The following is a 17,688-nucleotide window of genomic DNA, read 5'->3' on the forward strand; positions in this document are numbered from 1 at the left end:
AATTAGAAGCATTAGGGCGTCAACACCAGCCTGCCAGAGGGCTCGACTGCCTCTCTGGATGGCTTTACAAAGAATGAATTTTGTATTTAAATCATTATCAACTCAGATTTTGTAATAAAATCTCCCGTTATTTTTACACGTGGCCCATTGACTTCAGTTAAATAAACAAATGGCTGGGGGCAACATGTGCTATCTTATACTTGAGGCAGCTAGCTTGCCCATTGTACACTGTTATTTCAAAAGTTTTAAACTTTTAAGTTTTACTCGGCAGTACTTAATATCAGCTACACTATAAAATCGTCTCCAGGAGCGCTACATTTGTCTGTTCTACTATTACTAATGGGACTGTCCATCAGTCACTGTGTTAAACTATCAACTTACCCTCAGCTAAGTTAAAAGAAGAAGGCTTGTTCACCACATTGATTTACTAAGTTCATTGTCAGGAGGCAGAGCACTAAATTAGCATAACACCAAAAGCCCGCGCAAAAATTTAATAATAGACTTGAGGGATTGGCTGTATTAGCAACCAGTTGGAAAGTAGGGGGAAAGACAAGAGAAGTAAAGTTACAAAAAGGGAACCTTATGTTAACTAAACAGATTTACCAGTTCTCATAGTCCAGTGCTTAGAAAAACTTGATCACACTTTGTAAGTAATATTTATCACTGAAATTTTACCGCCTAATTTTAGCGCCTAAAACTAACCGACTAGCTTTACGCTTCCAAACTTAACTTAGACCTTGTTGGATATATTGATCCAATCTCCCAGCCCTAGTTCCACTTCTATAAGCATCTATTTCAAGATAAAAGCAGCCGTTAGTTGAGAGTGGCATATTTTTCATGTCTGATTTCTCTGTAGCTCCATGTTGGTGTCCTCAGCTGAAGGTCTGACTCTCTGAGCTCAACCTTTCTGCCTCTTACATGACTTCTGTCGGGAAAGTTTTGTGTGTCTGACATCAGCGTGCTGTTGCTGTTAACTTGTGTTTGTTCGGCTTCACTGTGATCTTCTGTTCTTTTCACACATCATTCAGTCTCTATTTTCAGCATGTACCAATGTACCATCTTGCCTTTGGAGCCATGCTTATTAACCTCTTCATGATCCATGTGGGATAAGAAACTAGAAGCCCTGCTCTGGAGCGCAAGAGGGGAACAAAAGGTTATTCAGGGCTGACTTATCATGTCCTGCTTTTTTATCTGCCTCTATTTCATCCACTAACTGAAAGAAGATAGCAATAATTTCTCTGTTTGCTTCTTATGTTCCTTTTCAACAAGCACGCCTTTCACATTATGGTGGAGGTAAGAGCAGTTTAAATGAAAACACTGTTAGTTTTCCCCTCCTTTTTGGGTTCAGAGCCTGGTATGAATTCTCCACCTCAATCCTAGACCACCATTTTGTGTCTTCTTTAGTTGACTTTTCTTTTTTGTGCCTGGATTGTTTGCATGGGTGGATGGTTGTGTATTTTATTTTATTTTTTAATTGTTTCTTGCTGAAGATGCATTGTGCATGGCAGAAAATGGCCAACGCGGCTCTGAATGCAGCCCTCCTTTTATATTTTTCTTTGTATGAATCTCCACCTGTGATGTTTATGTAACACATTGTGTGTGATGTGACCCAGTTTCCAGAATGGTATCTGCTCAGACCTATGGCTCACCATTTTTCCATGCAGAGATGGCAGAGGTGTTTGAAACTGAAACTGCGGCTTGCTTTTCCATCTCATTTGCAGACTGAGGAGGAGTACAGATACGTTTTTACATAAGTAGGAGCTTTGCCACTTATCTGGAACATTTTTCAAGTGAGAGAGTGTAAATTGCTTAAGTACAAGGGAAGCATAAGCCTCTTGCAAATGTACCTTGGCTCAAAATTTAACAAATTGGAGTCGAAGTATGGCGCCAGACCTTTCTGGGGAAAAAAAGTAACTCACTAAATAACTCGGGGATTTTAGTCCCTGGCCTTGCTCCTTTAAGGTCATGTCAACAACTTTTTGTTGTTGACATGGTCTCAAGCTTTACGGCCATATCAACAACAGGAAATGACCTTACAATAATGGAGTTTTAGCCAGAATACCTACTCATTGTCCTAAAACCAAGCTTGGCATTTTGGTTTTGTTAGATCTACTTATCTGCACCTAAACCCAGGACACCCAAACCAGACTGAAAGACCTGTTTTGATGTAATAGATGAAGGTGTAACTTGATTAGGCCATAGGAGATGGTTGAGGGTTGGGAGGAACGGCGTGAAGCAGCAGATTCTGTTTTCCTGTTTCCTGTGGTCTGCTGACTAAGTGTAATGCGCCCCCATTTGAGGCCACAGCGCCCTGCGATCGGACAAGGGATCCGGTGACTCCCACAGGACGCCTGGCGGGCTGGGCCCCCTCGTCAGGCTGAAACCCAGAAGAAAGACGAGTTTTCAGAAGCGATGGAGAAAAGAAGAGCGTCCTGCAATGACAGGTCGTCTTCAGGATTGTGTCTGATGCTTATCAGGCAAATCCATAGTGGCTTATATCTTTAGGGTTTTAAGATGACGTTCTCATACGTTTTTGTTTTTTTGCCAACATTGGGGTTTTGAGCATGGCCACATCCTTCTGTGATCAGAGTGAGCATCAAATACTTTTCAGTTTCACTGTAACCCAACACAGGCGAGGCTGAGGAAAAGTTAATACCATGCATGTGTTTACTGACGATTTATTGATCACATCAACACCAAATCAGTTTTAATTTTCAGTCAGAACAAAATGTACCAGAGCTTATTGTTCTGACAAATTACTATGCACGGTAAAATGGTCCTGAGCTGATTTAAATACTGAACAGAATCATAATCAGTTATACTGCCAAGAGCGATAGATGCACTGGAATTCTTCTTGATTGCTTTTTTGCAAGCTTATGTAACACAACAACTCCTCTAATTATACTTTTATTGTCAAATTGGAATCGGAATTTAAAATGTTGGACTACAAAGCCCAGGAAAAAGACAGGAATTTGACTTGAGACAAATTAGAGAACTGTTTTGTAACAGTGAACAGAGCTCGTGTCCTTGTATTATAGCCTGATTTTGTTAACGAAACCATGATCAGAATAACAATCATATCAGAAAGTGAGCTTAAAGTGGACATGTTTTTCTCGTTTACAGCTCCTCATTTATATTTTCGGACTCAAATAGAGTAGCTTTGTGTGATTCCAAGTTGAAAGTAACCCTTAATTCAGCCCCTCAATTCATCTTCTTTCTGAAACGAGACATTTTCAGAAACTTTCATCTGATTGGCTGTTCCATATAAACACAAGGTTTGAACAGCAGGTAGGTCGGGCTTTTGTGCCCTCCTGACATCATATAAAGCAAAGAGTATTACAAACTCTTACTTGTATTTACTCTGACCTCATCATTTTTAACTTTGCTTTTCATGTTTATTATGAGCATCCACTTCTGGAACGAGATATATTTAACAAGAAAATAAGCATAATAACTCCTTTTTAATGGATGTACTAGAAACTGCTTTCATCCTCTTTTCTGGCATAAAGAGTCCTTCAATAGCAAGTGTTTGTTGACCTATTTTCACTGAAAAGTGTCCCCACTCATATTTACTGCTAAGCTATTCTGTTTATTCTTTTTTTCGCCCCCGTTCTACTTTCCTGATTCTGGAAAGAAATGATAATCTTCACCCCACCTTCTCTGGACCTCATCAGATGTTGGGTTGTCGTAAGGCAGATTCAGAGTCTTACATTGGTATCTCTGTACACAGAGCGAAACCAGTGTTGAGGCTGTGGTTTCATACATGCAGTTACTCAACAAACATCTGATGGCTTGGCATTGGTTGGAATGGAGGTTTGAACCAGAAAGGGAATTAACCAGTTACCACGAAGAGAAAGAAGGCTGAACCATTTCTCTTTGTTGTTTAGGTCATGGTAAAAATCAAAACTTTAAAGTCTTGTAATGCTCATTTTCTAAGTTATGGTCCCCATTAGAGTCAAAAAGGATGATGAAAGCAAGGTATTCTTGAGTCAGGCTCACCCCTCAGTGGTCTCACAATGTTTTAAAACACCAAGATGGCAAAAATGCTCAGTTTAAATATATAGTCAGTCATTTTTCTGATGCATTCTCATAACCATTAAAAGTATAAAGTTTTATACATACAACATACAAAGTTTTACAGCCTCTTAAAGAGTAAATAGATATGAATACACATTGACAGCTGAGGTAAACAGCAGACTGACAGCCTACAGCCACTACAGATGAACGACAGCCAGAATAGGCCAGGCCTACAGCAGCCACTCTAGCTAGGATTATGTACTTGAATGGGAATGTTTACTCTTAATAGTGAGATTTTTTTACACGGGCTTTGCATACACTTGCAAAGTCAACGTTGAGGCATGACCTTCAAGGAGCCTTTAAATAGGTTAGGATCATAAATCAGATATAATTTAATTCAGTTTTATTTATACAGGGCCAAATCACAGTAACAGACACTTTATATTGTAAGGTAGACCCTACAATAATACATACAAAGAAAAACCCAACAATCATATGACCCCCTATGAGCAAGTGCTTTGGCGACAGTGGGAAGGAAAAACTCCCTTTTAACAGGAAGAAACCTCCAGCAGAATCAGGCTCAGGGAGGGGCGGCCATCTGCTGCAGTCGGTTGGGGTGAAAGAAGGAAGACAGGATAAAAGACCTGCTGTGGAAGAGAGACAGAGATTAATAAAACACACTAGAGAAAGGAGGATGCTGTTAAACAGAAACGTTTACTTGCGTATACATTAAAACATCCAGCAGATGCTTCCAAAACAAGATAGACTAATTCACCTTGTCTTTTTTATTTTATATTTTTTTATTAGTGCCGTCAACGTTAATCTTGTCAAAATGACGTTAACAGCATAACCGCATTAATGCGGCAAATATCTGTTAGCGAGTTAACGTGGATGGCGCCGTGCGTGGGGCTGCACGGTGTCAACGCATTAGCGCAGTTAAGTTGTTAAAGAAGGAAACCTGACTAAGAGGGAAGCAACACAAACAGATGCGGAAAGACGTTAAATTCAGTTAACAACAATAATTGAATGGTTTCATATATAAACAAATTCCCGTTACCGAGGCGTCAGATACATAAAGACGTTCAGTTAACCATAGAATAGAGTACATAATTGTGAGTAAGGTCGTCACAGTTGGTAATGAATCTGTCTGATTATACACAGTCCAACTTACAAAGAAAGTGAACAGAAACATTTATATACAACAAGTTGTCCCCATCAATTTCTGTTGTACACGAAAAGAAAAACACTGCTTATTTTCTATTATTTCACTCATATAATTAAAGGTTCTTATGTGATGCTATAGAAGCACATCACACCACACTTTCAATCATCTATCCTGCCTGCTGCTGCTGCAGGTTGATCTAAAAGTCCAGACTGGGAGAAATCAGATTTCTGTCCAGTTATTCTTTAACCTATCCCACCTGCCAAAGGACAGGAGGTTGTCAAGTTCATTGATGCACAAAGGTCTGAAATAACAGCCTGCCAAATCCTTCGACTTTAGTTAATAATATCAGTAAGGCTCAGCCGCCAAACTGGAAGCTAGCTTTCTGTGAGTACAGTACGTGCTCCCCAGTCATGGACCAGGCAAGTAAATGATTTGTTTAAAAAAAAAAAAGAAGTTTTGAGTTCATCTGATCCTCATTGAAAGTTCATGCCTATATTTAAAAACAGTATCAAAAACAGATGCATAGAAACATTTGTGTGAAACTATACTTTGATTATTTTGGTCAGTACAATGTGTTCTTAAAAATGTTTTCAAGCTGCCATCTAGAGAGCGTTTGGGCCGCTCTGAAATCCAACCTCTGCACCGTGGTGGGTAATTTTCCTCGTCATTTGGCTGGCATTTGGTGTGAAAGCAGTGTGCAGACAGCAGGTCTGCCTCACAGCTCTCTGTTAGAGGGAAAAGGCTTTAAGTAAACACACCAGTTCCCATTCCAATCCTCCATTCCCCTCGCACTGCCTAGAAGAAATGGGCAGCCTGCTCTATATATCTACCAAAAGCAGCAGCAGCAATTATTTCATTTATTTTTTTTCTTACACGCTTTTAGATGTTGCAAATTGAAAACACGATCCCTGGGGAGCAGCTTGGTCCTAGAGAAAAGGCCGTTTGACGTGCACCTTCTCGAGACAGACCTCATGACTGCAACACGTCTCCATCATAAATGTCTGTTTTCAGACCTCGACTTTAATCCGTTTGATGGATATTAAGAGGTTTCTGTGGAATTTTTGGTTTGAGGTGCAACGTTATTATAGTAAACTAAAACTAGGTGTGAATGCAATGCTAAAGTTAACTAAAATAAAAATAAAATTAGACCTTTAGGGAATAAAACTTGAAACAATTTTGTGAGCTTGGGAAATTAAAATCACAAAAGTCTGAAACTAACACTGAAACAGTAAAAAACTAAAATTTTCAAGCAACAAAAACTAAAGAAGATCCGCTCTGAAAACTACCTGAAACTAAATTAAATTAAAAGAAAAGTCAAACGTTAAATTTAAAAGCATTAATTAGAATGAAATAAACTATAATAGCTCTTGTTAGGTGCTAATAACACAGCAGTCATATACAGTCATGTGAAAGGTTTCACCAGACTCTGCACTCTTGTAATAAATGCAGTACACCCCATGATTTCATTTTGCTTGCATAATTGAAAATAAAGAGTCTTGAATTCAGTAGAGCCACGTTTAGCAAAAATAACTTGAAGTAATGATTTTCTGTGTAACTTTATCAGCCTCTCACATCACTGTGGAGGAATTCCAGCCCGCTCTTCTTTACAGCATTGCTTCAGTTAATTGAGGTTTGTGGAGGTTTGCTTATGCACAGCTCTCTTCAGGTCCCACCACAGCATTTCAATCATGTTGCGGTCTGGACTTAGACTGGACCACTGCAGGACCTTGATTCTTTTCCTTTTCAGCCATTCTGTTGTAGATTTGCTGCTTTGCTTGGGATCATTGTCCTGTTACATGACCCTGTCAGATAGACGGCCTCGCATTTGACTCTAGGATACTTTGGTATACAGAGGAGTTCATGGTCGACTCATTCACTGCAAAACAAATCCAAATCACCTCTACCACCGTACTAACAGCTGGTATGAGGTATTTGTGTTGATGTGGAGCTGTGCATCATGACCAAACATCTCCACTTTGGTCTTGTCTGTCCAAAGGACATCGTTCCAGAACTCTTGTGATTTTTCAGATGGGGGGTTTAGAAACCTGCTGCCGTGATCTTTTAGAGAGAATAGGCTTTCTCTTGTAACCCTTCCAAGCAACCCACACTCATTCAGTCTTTTTCCAATTGTACTGTCATGAATTAATATTTAACATGCTAACTGATGCCTGTAGAGTCTGAGATGCAGATCGTGGGGGGGGGGGGTTATGGTTACCTGAACATTGCATGGTCTCACCTTGGAGTTAACTTGTTGTAACTTCCAGCAATCTACCAAAACTTGAGCTTTAATAGAGATGCTCACACTTGCTGATAAACAGTTAATGAAGTGCATTTGATTAGCAGCGCTTGGCTGCTGCTCCCCCTCTTAATTCCTATGGAAGCCATAAAGTTGGGCCAAATCTATAATGGATTTAGCCTACAGCCATGTGGTTTAAAGCCAACCGATGTCCCTGGCAATAGATGTGCCTGATGGAAAACCTGGACAGCACCTTATTTGTTTCATAAAGGTGCTCGGAACATAATTTCAGACACATACAATTGTGTGTAAAAATGGCTGTACTTACTGAACAGGTAAATGCAATGAATCAAAACCAGAACTGTGCACTTGAATCATATCTTGATTGTTTGATTTAAAACCCACTGTGGTGGTGTACAGAGGCAAAATTAAACAAGATTAGCTCAGTATGGACCTGACGAAGGATGCGTTGTAGGCGTGTGTTCACTAGATAAAAGTCCTCTTGCACTGCAGAAGGAACAAAACTTAATTGAATTTAATTTGTTTGTAGCCTTTCTTTATCTGCATCCATAGATTTAATTATATGTAGTTAAAAAAAATAGTTTGATGTATGCAAAATATTTCTGAGCCGACCAGACAATCTGCCACTTTTTGTTTGCTTTAAAGTCAACTTCTCCAAGAAAAAGAGGCAGCTGAGGTTATTTTGCTGTGTTTCTAAAAACTTTGTTGATTTACCCCCACCCTCTCAAACAGTGTCTTGTGTTTGCCAAAACGTAATAAAATGATGAGATTTAGTGAAATGCACATTAAGGCTTCTTCAGCCACACAGTAGCGCTTTGTTTTGTGTGCACTAAAGGCCAGAGTTCAATTTCATCTTGATAAAAATCTAATTCATAAATGTTACTAGAGGATACACAGTTTGCTCCTGTAACCGCAGTAATCTTGCCGTAGCCGCTTCCTCTGCGCTTTTTTTTTTTTTTAACGGCTCCTGCTGTTAAACGCTCCTTGGCATGGGCTCATTTTTAACAGTTGGTGTGCGGCTTGGATCTGGCTTTAAGAAAGGTCGTATGCCAAAAACCCTGGATGGTAAATCCAGAAATGAGGTAATATTTGTGCCCTGAAATGCACGTTTTTCTTTTCCTTCTGTAACCTTGTGGGTTAGAGCAGCGCTCTTAAATCTGTTAAATCCAGCAGAAACTCAAAAGAGAAACCCTTTCTTTCTTTTACGTGAGCTTAGCGAAACACTCGGAGTGACACGAGTGCACTCCTGATATATTATCGTCGCGTCTGAGTGGATCCTGCAGGCCTCGGGGTCTTGAAACTTGCTGCAGCTCATCAGGCACCTTGTAAGCCTTCAGTTCAAGTGAAAACATGAACATCGCGAAGGGAAAAAAAGCTCCTTCTTCTTCTTTTTTCTTCTTCTTCTTTTCTTACTGACACCAGAGGCATGCAGCTAAAGTCGAGGTTTTACAGCAGCGTATCTGGTTTCATAAAACGCCATCAGTCATGTGCTACTCTTTCTCCTCTACCTTTTATCCTTTGGAAATGTGACTCCTGCACTGCATGCTTCTTTTTAACCTTCTTCCCCACCCTCGTCCTCCTCCACCTCCGTCTCTCGCGTGCTTTCTCTCTCTCCAGGTCTCGCTATCCTTGCTCGCCCTCTGTCCTCCTCTGTGAAGTCACATGTGAAAGTGATCAGCTTAATCCCGATCACCAGCTGTGTTTAACCTACTTTAGATTTGGAACACTTGGCTTTACTCTCTTTCACTTTTGTTTGTGTGGGATTAGCATGAACGCACAGCACACGCATGCGGTCTGACCCGCCGCCTTTGGATCTTAAATGTTTTTATTAAATCCATAATTAAACCCTTGCCCAATTTCTTTGTGTGCCTTGCTCAGCGGTTAATCTTCCAGGTTTTGTTTTGTTTTTTCCAACCACCGCCAGCGCACACATTTCATCTGCTGTTTCTCGGATTTAAACTGGCAACCCTCCAGTTACAAACCTGCTTCTGTAAACTTGAGCAAATGCAACTCCTCGGGGGGGTTAATTGAATTTAAAATGAATGTATCCGAACCCTGCTCGGTATGCCGTGTTCACACGGTCATATGGAGGCTAAACTTAAATGTGCAGCTCTCCTGAAGCGGACTTTCCCTCATTAGAAACAACAGAAATTTAAAAGTAGATAAAGCACCGAGGCACCACTTTGTGGAAGAAGTCTATAAATGTAAGTTGTAAGATTTAAGATGTGGAGACGTTGGCAATTCTGCTGGCCTTAGCTCCTCAGGCACGCTGTCACTGTGAGCCAAACAGCCCGGTCACCTTCAATGTAAGCCCGGTGCTATTTTAATGCTCTGGACAAGAAATAAATAAATAAATAAAAAGAATAAAGAATAACACCTGCGTCTCTATCTCTCTGCAGGATCCCGGACCCTCACCCCCGTCCCCAATTCTGGGACACAAACCTCTGCAGCTGATCGAGGTGAAAGCCAGGGGGCGCTTCGGCTGTGTGTGGAAGGCACAACTGCTGAACGAATACATGGCTGTTAAGATCTTTCCCATCCAGGTACACGTGCTGATGGTTCTTCTTTTTGTTTTTTTACTACAACTGTTACATTAGCCTGACAACTCTTACACCCCCACAAAGTAAAGTACTAAAGGAAAAATGTTCACTGTCTTATCAAATAAAGGCAAAACTAAATAAAAAAAAGCAACAACTATAAGAAGTAAAGGAGGTGATTCAAAAACACACACATTGTGAGTATTAATCATTTATCAAATGCCTGTCCACATATCTTCACTAATGACTGTAGCCTGTCACCGCTGCCTTCATATGTCAAAAAGTTATCATGTTTGATATATGACAGTTTATTCAATTCAGTTTTATTCATATAGCACCAAATCACAACAACAGTCAAAAAAAAATAAGGCCCTTCATATTGTAAGGTAAAAAACCTACAATAACAGAGATGAAACACCAACAATCAGACGAACCCGCTGTGATGAAGCACTTGGCGATAGTGGGAAAGAAAAACTCCTTTTTAACAGGAAGGAGTCATAGACAGAGCCAGAGGGAGGGGCAGCCACCTTTTTTTCAGAATAGAAATAAATACATACGATTGAAGTGAAATAAATACTGTAGAAAGGGATTTATAGTAATTTAAGGTCTTAAAACAGGTGTGCCCAACATTTTGAACATCAAAGACATACTGCTGTAGTTAATGAAATAAATATTTCAGCACATCTCTTAAATTGTAAGAAATAAATTGTGTCATTTGCACCCGTTTAAAAGAAAAGACATTTCTGTTGTAGATAGTCGACAAAACAGGAACAGGATCCATTTAATTTTTGAATGTATGTTTAAGCCCAGAAATTACACTTTCACGTTTTCCAATACTGTCCAATTCTACTCTTTACCGGAGTGATTCTGGACTTATATTTGACACTTATGGACATGTCTTTTCATGTCATTTAAACAAAGTGCGTGATTAAAATAGTCACCTCACCTAGTTTTTCTGATGGACTAAACTAACCAAAGCAGCTAAAACCATTTTTGTTCGTTTTTTTTAACAATTCTGGAAATCTTTTAGATCCAGCCTCTAGTGGCTGTTAGAGGAACTTTAACTAATAAAAACTAAACTAAAACAAGCAAATCCACTCTGGGAAGTAACTGAAACTAAAATGAAATCAAAAGGAAATAGAAAGGAATAGAAACTGTACCAACTCTGGCTGTATGTGTTTAATTTTCTGGGTAAAATCTAGTTTGGTTACAGGAAAATTCTTCTGATAAGCTTTTTTTTTTTTTTTTTTTTAAATTGGGCTAGTGTATCCATTATTTTCATGCTGGAAGCGGGGAATAAATGAAAAACAGCTAATTAAACTTGTAGCCAACAAGTCTGACAGCTTTTCTAGTGGAAACTTTATAACTCATCCCCTTTTTTGTTATTTCTGACCTTTTGATAAGCAAAAATGTGTTTTATATTTGAGTAATATTATTGGAATTATTTGGGTGCCGAGTGTCTCTGTTAGGAGATGAATTAGAGCTTCTCGGCTGTTTTAATAATGAGTAATAATAAAGCAGCATGTAAAACAAAGAATAGACTAAAATCAGTCTGCATCTCCCAAACTTTCTAACACTAGTCGTGACCTGGCTTGTACGTGTTTTTGTTGATTGGGTGGCACGGCGGCATGAATAACATCTGCATCTCTCCCTCTGTGCTCGTGTCTAGGACAAGCTGTCTTGGCAGAACGAGTACGAGATCTACAGCGTGAGCGGCATGAAGCACGAAAACATCCTCCACTTTATCGGTGCGGAGAAGAGGAACAACAACCTGGACCTGGAGCTGTGGCTCATCACCGCCTACCACGACAAGGTACGCCGAGAGGGCTGCAGAGATGCATATTCTTTTCTTTACTGAGTCATTTTCAATCTGAGTGCACTAAAGCAGAGTACACTATAGGAGACCGGACTGTATTTCTAATGCATTCATTCCTCTATATGTTGTATATTTTCTCATTGCTTCATCAAACCTCTCGCACTTTGGGGACGTCTCAGACCTCCAGGCTCGATGACCTGAGCTTCATGCTGAACCTTCAGTCTGCTTTGTATGCCAGGCTTTTGTCTACTACACTGTGGATCTATTTCAAACCAGTTTCAGGATGTTTTTACATCGATACGTCATTTAGGTCTAAAAATTGCTTTATGAGTTCAGCTTGATTTAAGACCATCAGATAAAGAGGAGCGAATAAGACAAACAAAAGAAAAACAAAAACGTGTTTAATTTTGCTTTTTCTGGGGTATCTTAAGTGCAATCACTGCTTTAGTTCATTAAAATAAACAGGCTGTTGCTTATGTTAAGTAGCAGGCGTGCTCACGGGGGCAGCCTTTGGGTTTAAAGACTGCAGTTTCTCTAGTGGCCAGTAGAGGGTGACTACATAAGTGAGTCAGTACCCATAGATCGCCATGTTAAAATGTCAAAATTTATAGCTGATATAAGCACGTTGGCGACCACAAAGCAGTTTTTGTCTCTATAGCCAGTTGTCCTAAATTAAAAAACAGGGTGACTGTTTTTATAAGTCATCTATTTATATTTTAAAAAGTCTTTTTAAGTTTGCATTAGTCAGTCGTAATTATTTTATTTACAGAGCTTCTTGATCCCTCTGTGCTGTTTTTGGCTCTATCTTAGTTTAACTGTTAAAATTCTTATCACATTTTATTGTTTTGCTTTTGCTTTGTGGAGCAAACGAACCCACATTTTTGAGTTAAATCATAATTTCAAGATTTTTTGAACCTTTATTTTGAGTTAAGTTGAACTTTTGAGATATTCAAAATTGGAGTTGCATCTAAACTTTGATCAGTTTTTTAGTTACTGCGTTGAATTTCAATGTGCTAACCCACAATCTTGAGTTGTCAAGTTGTAATTCTGAGATAAATAACCCAAATATATAGTTCAACTTTTGAGATGCTAACCCAAATTTTTGAGTTACAATTTTTTTTTTTTATGTAACTATAAATTTTGACGTGTTGCCAAATAAATTTTCTTCAGTGGCAGAAATGCGCTTCCATAAAGTATAGTTACTTCTGTCTTAAAAAAACAAACACAGAGGTTTAAAACACTAGTGTTCGTTACTGATGTCATTGTGGCCGTCTCCATCCTTTATATACAGTCTGTGGTATGATCCCTACTTTTTTCTTGTTGCTACCCAAGCAACATGTTGAGCTGATGGTCTGGATGTCTATACGACCTTATTTTAGTTCCATTTTGAACTGTGTCAACAAGTCCTGATAAGAGTCCATGTTTACTGAGCATTTATCCATATGTATCCATATCAAATTTATGATATACACCTGCATTTAAACCTGGCACAGCCACTCAAACCTTTAAAAAGATAGCTGTAAGATCAAGAGATCAAAGCCGGTATACATCTTAGTAAAAGAGTTAAAACTCAATAAACTTGGGCTCAAGTTTCCACAGCTGAAGAAAAGGTTAGAAACCGTTGCAAGTGTTGTTTAAAACGCATCCAACTGGAGCGCTTCAGATCTGTTTTCCAGTCACAGTGTACATGTAAAACAATTCTCTGATTTCCCGCCTGATTTCTCCCACTAACTGGGTTGTTTGTGTCCATGTAAGCTCAGCATATTGCTGAGCTTAGTGTATGTTATTGAGTTGTTTGCTGGGGGGTTTTTGTGGGGGGGGCAGTTGCACACAGATCTAAAAAGCTCCAGGGCGACCATCTAACAAAGTTGTAAACACTGGTAAAGAGGGGAAACATGCATGAAACCTTCACATTTTATTGATTCTGTTTGGTGCCTTAAGATCTAATCTATAGTTACAATACGCCTCATGTTGCCTTTCTTTTTTTTTTTTTTTTTTTTTTTTTTTTTTTTTTGGTGCCTAGAAAGTGGGTTTGAGCTGTGTTAGCCCCCTTTTGTACTCCACTCACCCTCCATGCTGCAGCCTTTGTAGCATTCGGGGCTCTAAGTGCCTCTGTGTTTTGAGAGTCATTACCAACCTAGTGGAGAGTGATTCTTGTACGCTTGGCTTGCCCGAAATTTCCCAGCTAGACCGAGGATTTGAATCAGCGTTCCTAAGGAGCCTTCATCGCGTGAATAAAGGTTGAAAAATTAAAAGCTTGTGGGTGTGGCGGTGAGGCTTTAACACTCACAATACAACTCTTGGAAAGGCACTCAGCTCTGGAGTGGAGTGAAGCTCTCCTAGAGGGAATAACACTGGAGCTTTAAAGGAGGAAACTGTAATTATTCTGCAAGCATAAGTCTTTAAGCTTTGACCTAAAAAGAGCAGGTGTCGAAGTGTTGGCGTCTGTCGCAGCTGATTTATGTTTGATGCATCTGAGCAGCTTTATGGTGTGGAGCCGTGCACATGCAGCAGCTTGCCGAAGAAAAAAAACCCCCTGTAATTTATATCTTTTCATATATTTCCACTGCAAGGATATTAAAAGCTGTCACGCAGAATATGCACACACACACACACACACAGTGGAAAGCTTTCATCTGAAGCTCAGCTGATGATGTGTTGGAGTTGCATGCCCTCTAGTGGTCACTCAACAAAACTACATTTGCCTTTGGCCTCCACTGGTGACCTTGTGTTGTGTTGACATTCAAAATTCAAGACCTTTATTGTCATTGTGCATTGTAGATGACATTTAAAGAAAAACACTAACAGGAGTACAGATTAACAAATATATTTTATACTTTTTATTCTACATTATTAACTCTCATTATGATAAAAAATGGTCAATAAAGGTGTGAGGGAAACAGCAGCAGCACAGAAATATGAGTAAATATAAAATATGAGCATTAACAGGACAGAAGACAAATTAGTAAATTAGATGTAAGCATGAATTTTCCCTTGTAATGCTCAAATCTCCAGATCTACAGTAGCATTTCTACTTTTTCGCTCTAATACTTAAGAGTAAGGCACATGCTGCTCTTCATGAGTAGACAAAGGATAAGTGATCACATGGAGGAGGTCATTGAATCAGCGTTATCAGAGCTCCGTTATTCAGAGAGGACAATAAGCATCCGCTGTGGTTTTAAGAGGACGCCTTGTAGGTCGTAAATGTCATTTATTGCACTCTAGGGGATTTATTGAGCTCCAGAAGTTCTTTCTTCTTCGATAATCATCTAAAAAATGTCAATATTGAAACTTGTACATCCAGTATAATTGTTTTATCTTGTGGAGTCAGCTGCAAACTAAAAAAAATAGAAAAGCTTTGGTGAATTTCCATCCATTAGAGATATTTCCATTACCACACTGAGAATACTGCATGCTCTGATGCAGCTCAGCTTTTAATGTACTATTAATTAATCTTTTCATTCCATCACTCTGACTCTTGAATATATTTATAACATCACACATTTCTAGATTTCAGCTGATAAACATTAAAACTTCTGTAACAGTTAAACACAAGTTAGTGATCTGCTTTGTCCTCCATCGTCCTCCGGCCCTTCCATCACACGTGAATAAGATCTTGTGCATTCGCTCTCTTGGAGCACCGTCTCTCCCCCAACCCAAAGGGGAGTTTTGCCTCAGACTTGAAGATGCCAAGTAACTCCTGGTAGGGTCATCTCAGGGGAGGGGTCTTGCTTTGAGAAACTCCATTGAAACAGAATATTTGGCACTGGATAACCTCACCTGAAACTGGCATTAAGCTAGAACAGAAACGGGGACGTCTGGCAGCCAGGCCTGGATTCATGGGGTCTGGACAGGTACAGCTTATCAACAACAACAGAAATTAGGGACACGTGCAGTGTGGACTGGGCGACAGGCAAAGGGCACGTTTTGGGGCCCCTTTTCCTACATGCCCATTTTTGAATGTAAAGTTAGTGTTTCTGTTTTTTCTTCCCGCTGACACCCATCTTCTCTGTCTGTCTCATTCACTAGGGCTCATTGACAGACTACCTGAAGGCCAACGTGGTGTCCTGGAACGAGCTCTGCCACATCGCTCAGTCAGCAGCCCGCGGTCTCGCCTACCTCCACGAAGATATCCCAGGACACAAGGACGGGCACAAGCCCTCCATCGCTCACAGGTACACTGCCATAAACATAAACATCTGTGGATTATCAAGACTCCTGTATTAGTTTGACTGGGCTAAAGGGATATTTCCTGTGTCGTGCGTTCTTTCAGGGACATTAAAAGTAAGAATGTGTTGTTGAAGAATAACCTGACAGCCTGCATAGCTGACTTTGGCCTCGCTCTGAAGTTTGAGGCAGGAAAATCAGCAGGAGACACACACGGACAGGTATAGCTCACACTTAAAACTTCATATAGTTGTCTCTCATCCACCATTTCACTGTGTTTGAAGGCATGTTTACAGGCAGTACCCAGTTACATCTGTTTCCAGCTTATTTGTGCAATGATGTTAAGCAACCAATGTCAGTTTATGTTGTCTGAAAATTTGGTTTATCATTATTATAATATTTTAGTCTTCCAAATGTTTTGCACTGCACAGCACAACAATCTTAAATGACAAGTTGAATAACACAAAAAAATCATCTATACAGTATCAATAATTACAGTCTAGAATCTTTCCCTTATTGTAAAAGGACATACGTCCATTAATGTATGACATTTTAGATCCTCCCATCAAAGTACAGTCAGATTCTTTCCGTCAGTGTACAGTGACATTCTAGAACATTTCCATCAATGCAGTTAAATTCTAAAATATTTCCCTTTGTGTACAATGAAATTCTCTTTGTTAATGTACAGTGAAATTCTATAATCTTTCCAATATATTTTAGAAGCTTTCTATTAATAGTCAGTGACTTTCCAGAATCTTCCTGTTAATGTATAATTACGTCTTTTCGTTGATGTTAAATTATGTTCTAGAATTTTCAATTCAGTACAACTTCAATTCCTCCTGAAACTGCAATAGTCAGTAGTTTATCTTAGCTTAGCGTGATTTATAGTTCAAAATAACCCTTCTTTATCTCATACTGGACCCTGTCTTAAGGGGAAAATGGGGGGGGGGGGGGGGGACAAAAATAACGGAAAACTGAAACTGAGTATTTAGACCTGAGGCCTGATCTTTTTCTCTTTTTTTTTAAGCTATTTGTTCATTTCGCTGTAATCACCAACATCCATTTTAGAGAGAAACTTATTATTCGTGCTTTGAGACAGTAGTTGTAGACTCCTTTGGGTGGCAGCATAGGCCAGAAATTTTTGAAGCAGCCCTGGAGGGATTCATTTGAATGATGAGGTTTTCAATTTTTGAAAGTTGGACAATCACAGTAAAGCAGTGAAAACACATTTATTTGGCAGTGTTTTTGCTGGGTCTGCTTTAATTGGTGGTCATGTAGCTATTTATCTCAGTGCTGATCTTTGGACTCCTGCTTGGAACCTGTAGGTGGGAACACGACGTTACATGGCTCCCGAAGTCCTGGAGGGCGCAATCAACTTCCAGCGTGATTCATTTTTGCGCATCGATATGTACGCCTTTGGCCTCGTCCTGTGGGAGCTGGCATCACGGTGCACCGCTGCCGACGGTAAATCCACAAGCACTCCAGTCAGGTTTTATCCACACTGTCTTATTTTTATTCCGTCCGAATTTTAACTTTGGACACGTGCACATGTTTCCAGGACCAGTAGATGAGTACATGCTCCCCTTTGAGGAGGAGGTGGGTCAGCACCCATCTCTGGAGGACATGCAGGAGGTGGTGGTGCATAAGAAACTGCGGCCCTGCCTGCGAGACTGCTGGCAGAAACACACGGTGAGAAATTAGAGGAGTGTTTGTTGAAACTGTCCCATAG

The 17,688-nt window shown here is 39.8% G+C and overlaps 1 protein-coding gene across 2 annotated transcripts in view; it reads left to right on the forward strand.

Annotated features, from left to right (window-relative positions):
- The window catches only part of LOC101481875 (activin receptor type-2A), an 84,180-nt gene that overhangs the window by 58,761 nt on the left and 7,731 nt on the right, over window positions 1-17,688 (forward strand). The window contains exons 5-11 of one of the 2 annotated variants that reach the window (XM_076880118.1): window positions 1,270-1,293; window positions 9,839-9,982; window positions 11,646-11,789; window positions 15,822-15,967; window positions 16,066-16,180; window positions 17,285-17,423; window positions 17,518-17,648. In XM_076880118.1, the coding sequence (XP_076736233.1) occupies window positions 1,270-1,293; window positions 9,839-9,982; window positions 11,646-11,789; window positions 15,822-15,967; window positions 16,066-16,180; window positions 17,285-17,423; window positions 17,518-17,648 (843 nt within the window). The remainder of the gene's footprint in view (window positions 1-1,269; window positions 1,294-9,838; window positions 9,983-11,645; window positions 11,790-15,821; window positions 15,968-16,065; window positions 16,181-17,284; window positions 17,424-17,517; window positions 17,649-17,688) is intronic. The other variant, XM_004563328.5, reaches the window with a different exon arrangement.

This window comes from Maylandia zebra, linkage group LG23, assembly GCF_041146795.1.
Source record: "Maylandia zebra isolate NMK-2024a linkage group LG23, Mzebra_GT3a, whole genome shotgun sequence".
Taxonomy (NCBI): Eukaryota; Metazoa; Chordata; class Actinopteri; order Cichliformes; family Cichlidae; genus Maylandia; species Maylandia zebra.